Source organism: Mustela lutreola, chromosome 10, assembly GCF_030435805.1.
Source record: "Mustela lutreola isolate mMusLut2 chromosome 10, mMusLut2.pri, whole genome shotgun sequence".
NCBI lineage: Eukaryota > Metazoa > Chordata > Mammalia > Carnivora > Mustelidae > Mustela > Mustela lutreola.
In genome coordinates, this window is record NC_081299.1 from 40,215,042 (window position 1) to 40,234,877 (window position 19,836).

The window sequence follows — 19,836 nt, forward strand, 5'->3', positions numbered from 1 at the left end:
CAGTCTCTTCAAAAATATTGCTGGGAAAGCTGGATGGCAATATGCAAAGGAAACTGAACCACTTTTCTACATTATACAGAAAAATAAATTCAAAATGGATAAAAGACCTAAATGTGAGACCTAGAACCATAAAAATCCTAGAAGATAATACAGGCAATAACTTCTCTGACATTAACCATTGCAACTTTTTTCTAGGTATGTGTCCTGAGGCAAGAGAATCAAATATAAAAATAAACTATTGGGATTGCATCAATATGAAAAGTTTCTGCAGAGTGAAGGAAACAATCAATAAAACCAAAAGGCAAACTTACAGAATGTGAGGAACTATTTGCAAATGACATTATCCAATGAAGGCTTAGTGTCCTAAATATAAAGAACTTGTACAACTCAACACCCAAACACCAGACATTTCTCCAAAGAAGATATACAGATGGCCAGCAGACACACGAAAAGATGCTCAACATCAGGGAAGAACAAATCTAAATCACCATATGATATCACCTCAAACTTGTCAGAATGGCTAAAAATCAAAAAACACGAGCAACAAGTGTTAACAGGGATGTGGAGAACAAAGAACCCTCTTGCACTGTTGGTGGGAATGCAAACTGGTGCAGCCACTCTGAAAACAGTATGGACATTCCTCAAAACATTAAAAATAGAATTACTTTGTGATCCAGCAACTGCACTACTGGGTATTTACCCAAAGAATACAAAAACACAAATTCAAAAGGATATATGCACCTATATATTTATAGCAGCATTATTTACAACGGCCAAGATATGGAAACAGCCAAAGTGTCCACTGATGATGAATAAAGAAGATGCAGTATATATACACAATGAAATATTATTCAGCCATAAAATAAAATGAAATCACTATTTGCAACAATGTGATGAGGCTAAAGAGGATAATGCCAAGCAAACTGAATCAGTCAGAGAAAAACATATGCCATATGATTTCACTCCTATGTGGTATTTAAGAAACAAAACAAATGAGCGAAGGAGAAAAAGAGAGAAAGAGACATAAACCAAGAAGCAGACTCTTAACTGTAGAGAACAAACTAATGGTTATCAGAAAGGAGGTGGGTAGGAGGATGGCTTAAATAGGTGATAGGGCTTAAGGAGCACACTAGTTGTGATTAGCTCCAGGTGATGCATGGAATTATTGAATCACTACATTGTACACCTGAAACTAACATAACATCATAGGCTAACTGGAATTAAAATAGAAACTTTGGAAGAGATTCATAAAGACCACTTTAGTGCTGTATTAAGTACTCATCTGCCAATAAAACACTGCATTTCATAAGCACTATAGGGCCCTGCTTGCCTAGGAACTGAGCAATTTGACAATCAAAGGAAGGTCAGCCACATGGCAATGAAGAACAATTCCATTAGCCCAGGAAAATATTTTAATAAATCAATTTAATCATAAGACTAAAAAGCAATGGATTATAATCAATAATGTCTCCTATCTGCTCATAATTATGTGGACTACAGACTGGGTGACAGTGATTACACTCTGTTAACTAAACTACAAAAATAGGGGCACCTGGGTGGCTCAGTGGGTTAAAGCCTCTGCCTTCAGCTCAGGTCATGATCCCAGGGTCCTGGGATCCAACCCCGTATCGGGCTCTCTGCTCGGTGGGGAGCCTGCTTCCTCTTCTCTCTCTCTCTCTCTCTCTCTCTCTCTGCCTGCCTCTCTGCCTACTTGTGATCTCTCTCTCTGTCAAATAAATAAAAAAAATCTTAAAAAAAAAATGTTTTTTAACTACAAAAATAATGTCCTGACTAAATACAGAACCATACAAATAACTCCTTGTTTAACTTAATCTCATGTAGTATTGATAACAACACTGCTATAAACACAAGGACTACAAGTACTGTTTGGCTGTTTGCAATGATATACAAATTCAACCTCCCATTAATATGTGATCTTAACATGGAAAATGAACAGTGACTGATTCTTAACCTAACCTTAACAGTGATTAAATTCTTAACCCAAAATGAACTATTAACAGACTATCAAATATAATTACATTAGATTTAATTTTTTTAGTTCAGTGATTTCTACTTTGGTAAAAGCCAAATTTAATTTTTTTGCTACTATCTACCTATAATGGCATAATCTATAAGAAATATACATTTGGTCTTCTCCCCCAACCTCCACAAGAGCTCCCTAGAACCCTTGGAACTTTCTAAATCATAAGAGTATTACAGATGGAAGGATTGTTATTTATAACAATCCCCTTTCAGCCACACAAGAGTTTGCTCATGAGTTAATGACTTTGAGAAAAACCCTCAGGATGAGGACTGGTTGCAAGGGAAAGCAAGCAAGTAATTAAAGGGCTGGAACTTTCAGCTACCTGCATTCTCCCTCCCTCCATATTTGTAGGGAGGGCAGAGGGGCTGGATGTTGAGTTAATTATTAATAGCCAATAATTTAGTCAATCCTACCTATGCAATAAAGCCTCTATAAAAAAAAGCCCCTAGCTGAAGTGTTTTATTTTTACTTTTTCTGGAAGTGTTTTAAAGAGCTTCCAAGTTGGTGAACAAGAATGCATCCATCCATGCTGTGAGGGTAGCACTCCAAACTTTAAGCTCCTGTGCTCAAGACTCTTCCATATCTTGTCCTATATATACCTGTTCATCTGGCTGTTCATTTATTTCTTTAAAATGTGTTTTGTAATAATTTGGTAATGGTAACTAGAGCACTCTTCCAAATTCTGTGAGCCATTCTAGCAAATTATCAAACCCAAGAAGGGGGCTATGAGAACCTCCGATGTATAACCCGTTATTCAGAAGCACAGTAGACAACCTCGACTTGAAATAGTGTCCATTGTGGGAACAGTCTTATGGAACTGAGCCCTGAACCTATGGGATTAGATGCTATCTCCAGGTAGCTGGTATCAGAATTTATTTAAATTGTAGAAAATCAATCTTCTATTGAAGAATTGCCCAGTGTGGGGGGAAAGAACCCCATACATTTGGTAGCCAGAACTGATCTGTGAGCAGCATAGTAGAGAAAAACAGTAATTTTCTCCTCCAACTGTAAGGACCTATTTAGCCAGAGCAGCCCTACCTTGGTTGAATAGCCATTTTGTTGTTTATGCAGTAAAACTTAAACTGACCCTGCCCCCACCCCCCAGGGGAACTTACTTCAAAGCAAGACTGAGAAACCAGTCCCAGGTAACAAAGCCCAAATACAAGGGTGGGTCAGGTCAGGTGGAGATAATGCCCAAATGCAGGAAAGAGTCTGGTCAGGTGAAGAGAGCCAATCAGTAGAGCATGCATACTGTTTCCCTAGCTACTAAGAAGTGTGGGCCCTGCCTTTTGGGCACCAATTCTGACCAAGGTGATAGGCTAGTTCAAATGTCTACTATAGGGTAAATGGTAATTCAATTGGTCACTTATGTGTGATCTAGCATGACTGTGCAGCTTTCTCTGTGTGTTACAATCTCATTGGCCACCTGTGTGTGGCCAGGCCCAACCACATGGCCTTTGCTCTATAAAAGTTAGTCTGTGAGTCAGGGAGGGGTCGCCCTCTCTGTAAGATGCAGCTCCCACCTGTCTGTCTGATGGTCGGTTTGATTCTTGATGCTTGGTGCAAAATAAAGCTTTGCTTGACCTTCACTTTATATCAGTCTCGCTCCTTTGACCAGGGACCCATTATTGGGGGACCCAACATTACTATATAATAATAAAATATTTAATATGGTAGGAAAAGTTTGAGAATATCCCAAGTTTAGGCACATAGGTCTCCCTACTAAACAAAATCACCAAGTAGTATTAAAAAAGAAGTAAATGTGTATAAAAATGGAAAAAATCTAGAAACAACTTAAACATAGTTCTGGAAAGATACTGCACTCACAAAAATTATTACTCTATCATTAACATCATGTACTTTAGATCAGTTTGTTTCACTTAGCAATAATAACATCATATATAATTTAATATCAAAATCATTTACCATTCTATAAATGTCCCGAGTTTCACTGTGAATAATGAAAAAAGAACAAGATACTTTATTCCAAAAAGAGATTAAGTCTTAATAGAAATGCTGTATCAGTGCTTTTCAAGCTGTATTCTGCAGTGCCTGATGAATTTTCCTCAAAGGTTTACCTGCCTTAGCCATGGGAGAAGCTAGAGTTCCATTTTCTCAATCTCTTCCTTCCAACACTAATCCTTCCCCATCAAAAAGAACACTATCATTTTTGACTATTTTTCCCATAATCGAGTTTTGCAAAAGATTTTCTTTGGAAAAAAATTCCACCACTAAAATCAAACTATCTAAACCAAATAGTCTGAAAGTTTATGTAGTTAGTAGTTGTTGGTGAGTTAAAGGTTCAACAAGAGTTTGATTTGATTTCATTTTGGTACTTATATACAGCTTAAAGCAACTTAATAATCAAGATTCATTTCAGATACTCAGGAAAAGTAAACACCTTACCCAGTATGACTAGATGATGAAGGTGGTGGCAAGTCTGGTGTAAGGACATAAAGACTGTTGTTTTTTGGCAAATGTAGCGATTTTAAGACGGTCTGGAAAAGAAAAATAAAAGACAAAAAAATGACTGTTGTGGTACATTACTTTTCCCCTAAAGTTCTTAAAACTTTTCAGTATTGTAGTTTTTTGAAGCTTATAACAATTTCCTAAACAGAATAATGCAGCACTATTAAAACCAAGTAACTTGTTTCTCCTATATATACCATAAATAAGCATAAATATGAACATTAAAAAATACAAATGCTTTAGTTCATGATGAGATACAATAGATAAGAACACAGTTGAGAGTCATTAATTTCTTCACGAAGAAGTACATCCTTGAAACTAATATGCACTTCATTCCAGGATTACTTTAGCAAAAAATAGCAATGTGGGTTGTCAGAGATCATAAGACCTAGAAAAGATCATAGGAAGCACCTCAACCCAATGACTTTATAGATGAGGAGTTGGGAGCCTGAGCAGTAAGGTGACTTGGATGAGGTCTCTGTTAAGTGTTACCTAGGTCACTTAACTCTTACTCCAGAGGATTTTTTTGTTAAAATGACCCATCTATGGTGAAAAAACTACTCTTGGAATACATCTGAGTTACATCTTGAAAACCATACAAAAGTTCACTAAATTTTTTGGCTGTAAAATTACTATATACCTTTCAAATTCCTAACTTGACAGTAAAAACTAACATAGTTCAAACGTTTTCTTTGGGGGGGGGGGTTGTTTTTTGTTTTTTAAAGTAAGCTCCACACCCAGTGTGAAGTCCAACTTAGGGCACAAACTCACAACCGTGGTGAGATCAAGACATGAGCTGAGATCAAGAATTGAACAGTTAACTGACTCTGCCTCCCAGGTGCCCCTCAAACTTTTTTTTTGACAGCAAAATGCATTAAGAAACACATTTTTTATCTTTCCATTATAATCCAGGGCATACATATTTATTCTACAGATATTTATTGAGCCACCAATTCTGTGTCAGGACTATTCCAAATTCTGAGGATATAGTGATAAACAGAACAGTCTAAATCCCCTGATCTCTCTTATAGAGCTTTACATTTTAGTAGGAATAAATAAGGTAAGTAAGCTATGTCACTGAATATTAAAAAGTGATAATTTCTTGGACTAAAGACAGATCAGAGAAGGGGGGTAAGGAATATGGGGTTAGGAAGTTTTGTAATTTTAAACTGGATGATCAGAGTGGAGCTTACTTGGAGAATGTGAAAACTGAGCAAAGACGTAAAAGGGTGATGAAACAAATCATGAGAAAATAAAGAAAAACAATATTTCAGGCAAAGAAAACACCACAAGATGCTTAACGAATATGTAACTTGATATCCAACGTAACAAGAAGTCAAATGAACACTGGTAGAGGTAAGTCAGAGAGAGAACAGTCACAGTAGGGATAAGAAATGTGTTGAGCTATGGTCTTTGACTTTTACTCTGAATGAAACAGGAAACTACTCGAGTGACAGGATCAGATTCACATTTAAAAAGAACTTCTTGGGGCACCTGGGTGGCTCAGTGGGTTAAAGCCTCTGCCTTTGGCTCAGGTCGGGCTCTCTGCTCGGCAGGGAGCCTGCTTCCTCCTCTCCCTCTCTCTGCCTGCCTCTCTGCCTACTTGTGATCTCTGTCTGTCAAATAAATAAATAAAATCTTTAGAAAAAAAAATAAAATAAAATAAATAAAAAGAACTTCTTTGTCAGCTATGTTGAAAACAGATGGGAAGGGGTTAGCAGTGGAGGGTAGAAGCACACAGAAGGCTAATGGACTTTATGAAGATAAGGGTGATAATGGCTTATGTCAGTGTGATAGTAGAAGTGATGCAAAATAGCTAGATTCTGGATATATTTTGAAGATAGTGCCAAAAGAATTTCTTGACACACTGAATACGGGTTATGACAGAAAGGAGTCAGTAATGACCCTAAAGATTTTAGACTGAACAACTGGAAGAATGAAGTTACTATCAATTGAAATGGGAAAGACTGAAGATGAGGACTTCCATTTTGGGCATGTAAGTTTGAAATGTGTATTAGGCATTTAAGTGAAAAAGACAAGCAGCTGGATATATCAATCTGGAATTTAGGGAACAGGTCCGAGGTGGAGATATCAATTAAAGATATAAAACTGCACATACACATGCACTTAAAAATCATTACATTGGAAAAAATCACCATTGCATTTAGTTATGTGATCATTTCATTAGTACTTTGACAAGAGCACTAACAATTCTTTGCCTAGCCTGGGCTCAGGAGGCCTGGGGAGAAAAAGAGACAAGAAATATAAACAAGCCTTTGGGGGAAGTTTTGTTATTAAGGGGACTAGAGAAATGGAGCAACTGTTGGAAGGGGAAGGGGGATCAAGAGAAAAATGGAAGAAAGAACATCATTTTATGGTTACATTCTTTTAGAGATAATGACCTACTAGAGGAAAACATTGATGATACAGGAAACACATAGAAAAATTAAGAGTGAAGTCCTTGAATAGGCCAGAAGAGATAGAGAATGTAATCCAAAGCAAACATGGTGCCATGGTTTTTGAAAGGACACTGGACAGGCCATCTAGAGTAACAAAAGAGCATGTGTGTAAGTAAACAGAGACGAAGCTGGGAGCTTATAGAACTTTTCTTGTATTGCCTTTGTTTTGTGAGTGAAACAAAACAAGTAGTCAAGCTGAGAGTGAGAATAAGGAGAAGTGCTTTAAAGGTCTAAGGAAAGGACAAGTATAAAATAACCATTTAGGAGTGTGGATAAACCAGGTAAATATACTGTGATTGCCTAGCAACATTAAGAGACTCTCTAAAGATTATGATCATGAATTTAAAGATACACCAATACCACGATTTTGTTTGCCTGCAGCCATATTCAGCCATAAGGCACAGAACAGATGAGTTGGATTTATTGAAAATAAGAATTTTTGTCATACAGGATCCATAAAGAAAGAGTTGAGACTATATGCAAGACAGTGATTATAATGATTAATTGTGGGATTTAATCCACTCTAAGGAAGGAAGAGAGGACATGAAGGAGGTAATGATCATGAACAGATATAGAAACAATGGACCAGAGGCCTAAGTAATGTGGAATGATTGTTGGAGTGAAAGTACCAAAGAAAATGAGCTAGAAAGACAAGAGATGGTAGGCAGAAAATAGAAGTCTGAAATTAAGATGTCAGAATCATAATTAAATAATAGGACCAGGGGAAGATATAGCTGATGCAGGGTAGAGGAAAAGATTTCTGTAGGAAAGAAATTCAAATAACTAAGAGGCCAAGGTACTGAAGAACCACTTACAAAGAGTAAATTACTAAGAATTAAGACAGAGAACAATTATACAACAGGACCTTAAAATTATTTTTTACCTTTCTACCTTTCATTATTTTAATTGTTGGACTACTGATAAATGCTTACTCTTACCACTTGATCAAGTCACTACTTACCTTTTGCCACACCACAACCCAAAGATTTTCCACTAAATCTTCCCCCTCAAATCACATATGGCATGATTATATAAATAGATACTTTCTTTAAGTTCTTTATTCATTCCTTCATTTCACAAACATTTACTCATGGGACTATGGTAGAAATTGCTGGGATGGGACCCTAATTTTATACAGAGGCCTGTTAGAGAAAGTAATGTTTAAACTGAGACCTGAGGATGAAACAGAGCCACCCATGTGAAGAACTGGGGGTAAAGCATTCCAAGCAGTTGAAGGTACAAGTAAAGATATAAAGTGCTTGGGTCTAATAGAAGAATTAAAAGAAGGTTTCTATGGCTGCATCATGGCACGTGACGATAAGAAAGGCTGAAGATGAGGTCATAGAGGTGAACATTGGGTAAATATTATAATGCCTTTTGAACCATGGTGAGTAGCATGAATTTTATCCAAAGTGCAATAAAAAACTGTTTTAACAGGAGAGTGATATAATTCAATTTATGTTCTTAAAAGATCATTCTGGCTGCCCTGTGGCTAATGTAAGGAAGAACCCAGGAAAGGAAGCTGGAAAAACAATGATGAAGCTATTACACTGTTCTGGGCAAGATGCTAATGGCCTAGGCAGCTCAATAAAAATACTGAAAAGTGATCAGAGTTGAAATATATTTTGGAGACAGGAGCTATAGGACTTACCACAGAATTAGGTGTTGTTTCAAATGGGAAAAGACTGGATGCCCATATTTTTGGATTCAGCAGTGTCTATATGGTGCTGCTGTTTATTGGGGGTAACTGGTAGAGACATAGCATGGAAAGGAAAACCAAGAGCTCCATTTTAAACATGCTAACTTAGAGATGTCATAAGGTATGCAAGTACAAAGTGAATTATCAATTTGGATACATGAATTCACAGACGTATAACCTGGAAATATAAATTTGGGAGCAATCAGAAAATTAATGGCATAGGAATAGCAGAAATCACCTTAGGAAAAGAGTAGATAGAAATAAGTAACTGAAGATATTGTCAGTAACAAAAGACTATGTTCAAATATTAGAAGAGACTGCTTTAAGAACACTTTCAAAATAACTGCCTTTCTCTACACAAACGACTGAAAAATGCCACGTGCAACAGATGCATATCCATAAATTTCTCAATAAATGAACAAATAAATGATACAGCCATATAAATTAATGCACTTTAGTGTTTTATTTCTACCGAGGTTGTTGATTTACTCAGGGAGCATTTCTTTTTATTTTTAAACCTGTGTTTCAATTACAGTAGCACCAGGGGTCAACAACTATGCCTATGGGACAAATATATCCTGTTGCCTACTCTTATATGGCCTAAGAAGTTAAGGGTGATTTTCACATCTTTAAATGGTGGGGGGGGGAAAATCAAAAGAGTAGTTCATGATATGTCAAATTACATAAAATTCAAATTTCTCTGTCCATAAATAAAGATGTATTAGAACACAGTCATGGCTCACTCTTTCACATATTGCCTATGGTTCCTTTCACATTACAACAGCAGAACTAAGTAGCTGCAATGGAGACTGTATTGCCCATAAAGCCTAAAATATTTACAACATGGTTCCATGAAGAAAGTCTGATATACACCACTAATTTGTATCTAAATTTATAAATACCTTGCTAATGTGAAATTCATATAAATATCTTACTTAAATACTCCAAACACCTCCACATACCATATGAATTCATGTATACATATTTATAGGCACAATGTCTACCAGAAGTCATTGACAAAGAACTGAACCAAAAGTTGAACACTAAGTTTATGCCTAGATACTGAAATATCAAGTTAATAACTATGAAAGGATTTGATTATTATTTGCACTTTAAACATCTAAAACTCTAGAGTTAATTCATTTCTTTCAATCCCTCTCTACTCTCTCTGTCAGACAAAGAAAGAGTGTGTGAAATATTTAATACCTGAAGCTGCTACTGGGTTCTTAAGAACAGCAACTACTGCCTTAAAATTGCAACACTTTATGAAAATTCTTAAAGTACAATTCATTCCATGCACTGGCCATTACCCAAGTAAACAAAGATTCTTATCATTAAATTTTCCAAGTTTAAAAAAATGTCTTATTATTATCTTTGTTCCATAATCAATATTTGGCATACATGTATACATTGTGCATGACTTCTTGCAGGCCAGTAAATAATTGTTCAGTAAATTATTCCAGGGTACTTACTGACACCCTATGAGGTTTGATAAAAAAGTAAAAGCTTTCATAAGAGAGTGCCAAACTGGGGCGCCTGGGTGGCTCAGTGGGTTAAGCCGCTGCCTTCGGCTCAGGTCATGATCTCAGGGTCCTGGGATCGAGTCCCGCATCGGGCTCTCTGCTTGGCAGGGAGCCTGCTTCCCTCTCTCTCTCTCTCTGCCTGCCTCTCCCTCTACTTGTGATTTCTCTCTGTCAAATAAATAAATAAAATCTTTAAAAAAAAAAAAAAAAAAAGAGTGCCAAACTAACTCCTAAATAACAGAAATAGGAAAAACATGCCATACAGTGTTTTCAATTACATACCTAACTCATTCAAAACTATTGTTGGTTTACCATGAAAATGTTTTTTAACTTGATCAACACTATTTGCGGATTCCTTAAACTAAGTTGCTATTACCAAAATCTACTTCTGTCATATGTATGAAAACTAATAAAAACCAATTTTTATGTATCATTTAGTCAATTGCATGACTTAATTTCCTTTTATTTCTAGGCAATTAAGAAACTCACACTGTCTTCCACATCTCCGGTCTTCCAGCCTTTCAACAGCATTTTAGACACAGGTATCTGAAGTTCATTTTCTAGAATCTGTTTAATCTCTCCTGCATAAATAAGAAAAGACTGAATATTACTAACAAAATAATGTAATCAACATTTATCCATATCCAGGGCTACCAATAATATTAGGCATATGGTACACAATGACATTTGATAAATAAATAAGAATAATTTACATAGTCCAAACTTTAAATCTTAAACAAATGTTGCCCCCTTGAAGAACTCAGGCTTCAAGATTATGACAAAAGACTCTAGAATTAATTAGTTAATTAACTGCAGAGCTCTTTAAAAGAAATAGATACAAGTTTGATTAGAAACAACTTACTTTAAACCAATCAACTGAAAATACCAGTATGTACTCAGCATGTGGTAGGAATAGCAGGTAAAGTATAAAACTTGAAGTGATACAGTATAAGCACAGCAGATTTTAGAATGAAGATTTGGGCTGGAGTCTTATCTTCAAGAAATAAATATCTATTCTTATTTTTTGTATCATAAAATGAAGAATAATATTGCCGTTCTTAACTATTTCCAGGGTCTAAGGATAAAAGGAAATTACATCCATGAAAGCAGCTAAAAAAATAAAGTCAATGTATATAATCTAGAAGACAATTTAAACTACATTAAAGAGAAAAGCAACAGAATTTCAGAAAAGAAAAAAAATTGTGTTGGATTAAGTAGAGAAGGCTTTATGAGAGAGATGAGACTTAAACCCAGATTGAAGGATAACTGGGTCATGAAGGAGTGCACACCAAGTTATTCTATTTGATGAAGACAAAAGACTTAAAGGTTAAAAAGGCAAAAATGAACATGATGCTAATGAAAAACAGTGAGGAATCAAAATTTTCCCAGTGTTCCAGAAACTGTTTTTCAGGAATCAAGTCTACTAATAAATTAATCGGCTAATTTCTAGAACTACAGTATATTAAGCAGATTGTTGAATCAGAATATACAAGCATTGCATATATTTACTTTTATTAGGTTGTTGCTAGTCTATACTTTTTTTTTTAAAAAAGTGTATTTTTAGGGGCGCCTGTGTGGCTCAGTGGGTTAAAGCCTCTGCCTTCGGCTCAGGTCACGATCCCAGGATCCTGGGATTGAGCCGCGCATTGGGCTCTCTGCTCCACAGAGAGCTTGCTTCCTCCTCTCTCTCTGTCTGCTTCTCTGTGATCTCCATCTGTCAAATAAATAAATAAAATCTTAAAAAATAAAAAAGTGTATTTTTAAAAGTATACTTTTTCATACTTTATTTTTGGAGAGAAAGAGAGTGCATGAGCAGGGAAAGGGGCAAACGGAGGGGGAAAGAATCTTAAGCAGGCTTTACATCCAGCATGGAACTCTATGTGGGCTCAAACTCATGACCCTGAGATCACGGCCTGAGCTGAAATCAAAAGTTGGATGTTGGGGCATCTTGGTGGCTTAGTATGTTAAAGCCTCTGCCTTTGGCTCAGGTCATGATCCCAGGGTCCTGGGATTGAGCCCTGAATCAGGCTCTCTGCTCAGCAGGAAGCCTGCTTCTCCCTCTCCCTCTGCCTACCTCTCTGCCTACTTGTGATCTCTGTCTGTCAAATAAATAAATAAAATCTTTAAAAAGAAAAAAGGCCCCTGCTTAAAAAAAAAAGTTGGATGTTTAACTGACTGAGTCATCCACACACCCCTAGTCTATACTTTCAGATAAACACATAACTCAACCCCATTTATAGTAAGTGACTGAATATTGAAAAACCTGATTATGTTATATATTAAAAGAGGAAAAATATTCCATGCTGACAAACGAAGGGGGAAAAAACTTATGCTACACAGTACTATGGAAATACAGGTGCCAAAGTAAGCAGTGCTATAATTAAATGCTTCATGGCCTTAGTGACAAAGTCTTACTTCCCCCAAAAAAATTCCTATCTGGGCACTTTTGATAGTGACTAAATGTCATAATATATTTTACAAGCACAAACCTTTATCAACTTTAGACTTTGAAAATGTCACTGCTGACAAAGAATTTATGGAAACAGTAGGAAAATGAGCCATACTTTTTATATCAAATACATATAAACATTGACTTTTCATTTATGGACTTTTCATTTATGGCTAGTATTTCTAGAGCTCTCCTTGCCTGGAACTGAGCTTATGCTCTTTCAATTCCACCCAGTACTTTCCTCTTAGAAACTGACCTTCACCTGACAGTTTCTACTTAGACTCCTGGAGATACTCTTAGCATTTATAATCTAAGAGAAGTTTCTTAAAGAAAAAAACAAAAATAGATTTTAAGTTGAAGTTGCAGTTACTCTTTGCAACAAGTTTGGATAACATATAAAAAGTTTAATTCCACGGGAAGAGAAGAATGGAAAACAAAACCAGAATTTTGACAGCTGCCTGAGTTCCTCATATTTTAAAAATTTATTCTGTTGGTCTCAATATCTTCTTTTGTAAAGAAGGGATAATTATAGTACCAACACTTAATTGGGTTTCTGCACTAAATCACAGAAGACATGGAAATATTTTGTATTAGTGTATGTTTCAAAAAATGTTGATTATTTTGATTTGTATTAACTTAGGTAATACACACATAAATGTCTAGTATAGTATTTGGCCAGAATAGATTCTAAATAAACAGTAATTATTATTTTAGGGATATCCAAAATAATTTAGGTCAGTGAAGTACTAGAATGCAGCAAGTTTCAGAGCCAGTATGTGTATCTGGGTCTTTCTGACACCAAAGATCTTAACACAAAATGGCACTGCCACTACAGCACCCTAGTATGTCACTTAGAAAAATGTGCAGATATGCAGATGTCATTAAGAGCAGTCCACTGAACTTGCAAACCATATATCTGATAGGGCGTCAATATCCAAAATATATAAACAACTCACAACATAATACCAAAACACTTATATACATACATACATACATACATACATACATACACACACACACCCACACATACTCCAATTAAAAATGGTCAAGGGTGTCTGGGTAGCTCAGTTGCTTAAGCATCCAGCTCTTGGTTTCAGCTGAGGTCATGATCTCAGGGTTCTGGGATCATGCCGTGTTAGGCTCCACACTCAGTGGAAAGTCTGCTTAAGGATTCTCTCCCTCTTCTCTGTCCCTTCCCTTGTTCTTTCTCACTCTCTAAAATAAATGAAACAAATCTTTTTTTAAAAAAAATAGGCAAAGGACCTGAACAGATACTCTTCCAAAAAAGATATACAAATGGCCAACAGGTAAATGAAAAGATGCTCAGCATCACTAATTATTAGGGAAATGAAAGTCAAAACCACAATGAGATATCACCTCATGCCTACTAGAATGGCTTCTATCAAAAAGACGAACAATAACAAATTCTACAAAGATTGGAGAAAAGGGAACCCTTTTACACTTCTGGTAGAATTGTAAATTAGTACAAGCACTAGAGAAAACAGCATGGAGCGTTCTCAAAAAATTAAAAACAGAACTACCGTATCATCCAGCAATATAACAACAACAACAAAAAAAAACCCACAACACTGCACCAAAGAGCTATCTACACCCCCATGTTCAAAGCAGCATTATCTACAACAGCCAAAATACTGAACCTAATTGTCCAATGATGGATTAATGAATAAAGAAGTTGAGGAGGCTTTATTATATATATACATATAATAAAATTCACCCATGAATTTTGACAATATATTCACCACTGTAACCACTACCACAATTAGGATAAAGGACATTTCCTCTATCACAGAAAGATACTCATACCTCTTTGAAACAAAAACCTTCTCTCACCCAACCACTGACCTTTCTTCTCACTCTAAAGATTAGTTCTGTTATCTTTTATGCCTGGGTTCTTTTGCTCTACTTAATGTTTTTGACATTCAGCTACACTGTTGCATGTACCAATAAGTTTATTTTTCATTATTTAGTAGTATTTCATTACATTGTAAGGTAGGCAGCTTCTGAAATGTCTTCCAATGTTCCCCACCCTTATGGTATTCATGCCCTTTGTAATTCCCTCTCCCATGAGTGTGTACCAAGTTACTTGGTACCAAGTTACTTCAATGAAGTACCAAGTTACTTCAATGAAGCAAATATAATAATGGTGATGGGATGTGACTAATGAGACAGGTTTTAAGACTATGGTCTCCACAAACCATAAGTGACTCTTAATCTCACAAAACAAACTGAGGGTTGCTGAGGGGAGGGGGTTCGGGAGAGGCGGGTTGGGTTATCGACATTGGGGAGGGTATGCGCTATGGTGAGTGCTGTGAAGTGTGTAAACCTGGCAATCCATAGACCTGTACCCCTGGGGATAAAAATACATTATATATTTATAAAAAATAATAATAAGTTTAAAATTTTAATTAAAAGAAAAAAAAGACTATGGTCTCCATCTTGCTACACTCTCTCTCTCTTGCCCTTTACTTGTTCTCTCTGATGAGAAAGCAAACTGGTATAGAGAGAGGCAAACACAGTAAGGAATAGAGGGCAGCCTCCAACCAAGACTGAGTGAAGAGCTGAGTCTCTTGGTTCAACAGCCCACAAGGAAATGAATCTGTCAGCAACCACATCAATGATCTCAAAAGTTTATATTTCCCTGAGATGAACCTTGAGATGACAAACTGATTACAGCTTAGCTAAGCCACACCTGGATTCCTTATCTATACAAATGGTGAGATAACAAATTTTCTTAACCAGCTAAATTTTGAGTCATTTGTTACACAGTAACAAATAAAATACATATGGATATTGCAGTATTTGTTTATACGTTCTCCAGCTGATGAACATTGGCAGTGTTTATATTTTTTCCCTAGTGCAAATAAAGCTATGATGAACATTGTGTAAACCCTTTTGTAAATATGTGTTGATTTCTCTTGAACAAATACTTGAGAATGGAATTGCTAGACTGTATGATTAACTTTATTTTTAAAACCGCCAAACTGTTTTCCCAAGTGATTATACCATTACGAATTCCAACAAAGTTCCAATGGCTGCATATCACTATCAACAAAAAGAATTTTTTGTCCTTTTAATTTTAGCCATTCCGGTGGCTATGGTTTCTAAATGTGGCTTTAATTTATATTCTCTGATGATTAATAATAACTAATGACACTGATCATCTTCTTGTGTGCTTCAAGGATAATGCATATCTTCTATAAAGCACTGAATAGATGTGCTACAAGTGGACCTTGCATTGTTCTTAATCTTAGGAGGGAAGAATTTGGTTTTTAATTATCAAGTATTATATTAGTTATATGTTCTTCAGCAATGTGTTTTATGAGGTTGACAAAGTTTCCCTCTATTCTTACTAGTTGTTTGTTGTTGTTGTTGTTGTTGTTTTAATTTTTCAACATGAATGGGTGTTGAGTGCTTTTTCTTCCACCTACTGAAATGATCAGATGAATTTTCTCACTTATTATTCTAATACTGTGAATTACAAAAATAAATTATAAGCTGTTAAGCAAGCTTTGCATTCCTGGATAAACTCACTTGACCATGAGGTATATTATATACTTATGTATGTATTTTATTGTATTTTACTAAATTTAACTTGCAAATTCTTTTTAAAGATTCTATTTATTTATTTGAGAGCATGTGAGCAGGAGAGCTCAAGAGCGGGGTCAGGGGCAGAGGGAGAAAGACAAGCAAGCCATATGCTGAGCACAGAGCCCAACTTGGGGCTTGATCTCATGAAACTGAGATCATGACCTGAGCCAAAATCAAGAGTTGGACCTTAACCAACTGAGCCACCCAGGCACCCCAACCTGCAAATATTTTGTAAAGAACTTTTCTGCCTCTATAATTTTAAGAAATATTGGTCTGTAGCTTTCTTTTCCTGTAATGTCTTTGTCTGGTTTTAGTATTAGAGTAATGTTGATTTCATGAAATGAATTAAGAAATACTCTATTTTTGAATGATTGCTAGTATTTCTTCCTTTAATATTAGATAGACTTTATCAGTGAAGACATGAAATATCTGGTTTGCTTTTGGGGGATGTTTTTGATTATCAACTCAATTTATATACTGGATACACACCTACTCAGATTTTTTATTTTTTCTTCTGTTGGCTATATTTTGTACCTTTAAAATAATCTTCATAGCTACTTAAAGTTTGATGTATCTTTTAAATTTAGTGGCATAAATTTGTTCTTGATGTTGCCTTATAGCCCATTTAATGTCTATAGGTTCCTTTCACTTCCAATATGAACAACTTGTGCATTCTTTCTTTTGTTCTTATTCACAGTAGCAAGTGAATTATCAATTTTATTCATCTTCTCAAAAAAAGCTGTAAGTTTTATTTTGTTCATTTTCTCTACTATTTATCCATTCTCTGCTTTATAGATTTCTGCTTGTGTGTATACACATACATAATTTGCCTCCTTTTACAGTTACTTTGGAATTTTATTTGTTCTCCTTTTTTAAAAAGATTATTTATTTTTTTATTTTTTTATTTGACAGACAGAGATCGCAAGTAGGCAGAGAGGCAGACAGAGAGAGAGAGAGATAGAGAGGAAGAAGCAGGCTTCCCACTGAGCAGAAAGCCCGATGTGGGGCTCAATCCCAGGACCCTGGAATCATGACCTGAGCTGATGGCAGATGCTTTAACCCACTGAGCCACCCAGGTGCCCCTTATTTGCTCTTTTTAAACAAAAATTAATATCTTCATTATGATTGGCAGGAAATAAACTGCACATATTTAAAATCTACAATCTCATAAGTGTTGACAAATACATCCAAAAGGTGAAATTCATCATAATCAAGATTATAAATTTAGGGGCACCTGGGTGGCTCTGTTGTTAAGCCTCTGCCTTCAGCTTGGGTCGAGCCCTGCCTCAGGCTACCTGCTCACCTGGAAGCCTGCCTGCTTCTCCCTCTCCCACTCCCCTTGCTTGTGTTCCCTCTCTTGCTGTGTCTCTCTCAGTCAAATAAATAAAATCTTTAAAAAAAAAAAAAAAAAGGTTGTAAATTTATCCATTACTCCCCCCCCACCAAGGTTTTTTATGCCCCTTGGTAATTCCTCTATATCTCCTTACTTCATCCCCAGAGAACTGCTGATTTAATTTCTGTAACTATGGTTTAGTTAGCATTACCTAAGATTTTCTATAAATGGAATTGCATAATATATTTTTTAAATCTGGCTTCCTTCACTCAAAAAAGTCTGAGATTCTCTCACATGGTTGTGTGTAACAAGACTTTTATCACTAAGTACTATTAAATTATATAGATATACAACAATGTGTTTATCCATCTACTGGTTTATGGGTATTTGGAGTTATCTACGTTTGGTGCTTTTACAAATAAATTGCCATAAACAACAGTGTATATAGTTTTGATAGACACGTTTTCATTTCTCTTGGGTAAATACTTAGAAGAGGAAAGGCCATTGTATAATAACTTTGTAGGAAACTGCCACTCTTTGCTGAAGTGGTTTCTATTGTGATGTCTTCAAATTTACTAATCTTTTCTTCTTCACTGTCTAATCTGTTAATCCCATCTGGTAAAATTTTTCATCTCAGACATCATGGTCTTCAGCTCTAGACACTCAGTTTGGGTCATTTTAATATTTCCAATGACTTATTTTAAATCTTTCCTCTTTTTTATTTTTATATTTTTTATAATTACAATAGACATTTATTTAAAGTAATACATTTGCAGCTTAAATAGTTCTAAATTGTACATTTCATGTTTACTCAACATCTTAAAATTATTTGTAGGACAGGTGCTACCACAGATTTTAATTCCATGATTATTTCTTTGCCCATCTCTTTCTTCCCCAAATAACTTCTTTCAGATATGGTTCAAGGTAGAATTTATCCTCTTCATATTCTGTCCACTGCTCTTTAGGCAAAATCTGCTGCCTCATAGTCAGGCCTAGTACTCTCTTAATGCGAAACATCCTGTCATTATAAAGGTTCCCAAGAACTCTTCTTATGGTCTCTTTCACATTATCATTCTCATATATCATTTTGCATTAACCCCAGCTTATTGAACTCTGCCACCACAGGCAACCACAAGCCTGCTCACATTTTTTACCCTTTTCCACTCTCTTTTAAATGTAAGTGTAAGAGAGTTAAAAAACCATTTTAATGTCTGTACCTGCTAATTCCAAAATCTATGTCAGTTCTGAGTTGCTTTTAATTACTCTCCTCATTATGGGCCAGGTTTTTCTGCATCTTTGAATGCCTGGCAATTTTTATTGGATGCCAGACATTGTGAATTTTGCTTCGATGAGCAATGAATACTTTTTTATTCCTATAAATATTCTCGGGCTTTGTTCTAAAATACAGGTAAGTAACTTGGAAACAGTTCAATGTGCTTGGGTCTTGCTACTAAGATGTCAGAGAGTATCATCCAAATAGTATTTAATCTAATGCTAACTATTCCGATACCAATGCAAAAGCCTTGAGGTTTTCCAATTCAGCAGTGAGCACAGACACTATTCCTAATAGTATTCCTTCTAAGCCTTTTGGGTGGTTTATTTAGCTGTTTTGGGAGTGAAGGGAAATCCTGTTGCTCTAACTGGAAGGAGGGGAGGGGACACTTCTCCTATTTCTTAGTAGAAGGGCTGAACATTGCTTCTAGAACTTCCTTTTTTTGTAATTAAGCATTTGAACTACAAATTTCCCACTCAATACCACTTTGTCAGCATCAAACAAATGTTGATATGCCATGTTTCCATCTTAATTCAGTTCAACATATTTTCTAATTTTTTTTGTGATTCCTTCTTCGACCTTTGGTTTATTTAGAAATGCTGTTTAATTTCCAAATATATCAGAATTTTCCAGACTCTTGATTTCTATTAATTCTACTACTGTCAGAGAACACACATCACATGATTTTTATAAACTTTCAGTGAGTTGTTTTATGGGTGAGTATATTTTCTGCCTTAATGAACGTACCAACTGCACATGAAAAGAATATGTATTTTGCTGTGGTTATGAGGAGTCTACAACATTTCAAATAGGTCAAATTGGTTGACATGTTGTTCATATTGCTGTTGTTCTGAACATTTACTATTAGAAAGGAAGTGGACCTTGCATTGTTCTTAATCTTAGGAGGGAAGAATTTGGTTTTTAATTATCAAGTATTATATTAGTTATATGTTCTTCAGCAATGTGTTTTATGAGATT

At 35.7% G+C, this 19,836-nt stretch overlaps 2 protein-coding genes across 2 annotated transcripts in view; both read right to left on the reverse strand.

Annotated features, from left to right (window-relative positions):
* The window catches only part of FAF1 (Fas associated factor 1), a 492,920-nt gene that overhangs the window by 289,765 nt on the left and 183,319 nt on the right, over nucleotides 1–19,836 (reverse strand). The window contains exons 5-6 of the mRNA XM_059136657.1: nucleotides 10,684–10,775; nucleotides 4,451–4,542 (exon numbers count right to left, since the gene is read on the reverse strand). Of these exons, the coding sequence (XP_058992640.1) occupies nucleotides 4,451–4,542; nucleotides 10,684–10,775 (184 nt within the window). The remainder of the gene's footprint in view (nucleotides 1–4,450; nucleotides 4,543–10,683; nucleotides 10,776–19,836) is intronic.
* Nucleotides 17,435–19,027, reverse strand: LOC131809510 (cytochrome b-c1 complex subunit 7-like). The gene has a single exon (XM_059136658.1). It carries the CDS (start codon nucleotides 18,669–18,671, stop codon nucleotides 18,453–18,455), a length of 219 nt encoding a protein of 72 aa, XP_058992641.1. The 5' UTR covers nucleotides 18,672–19,027; the 3' UTR covers nucleotides 17,435–18,452.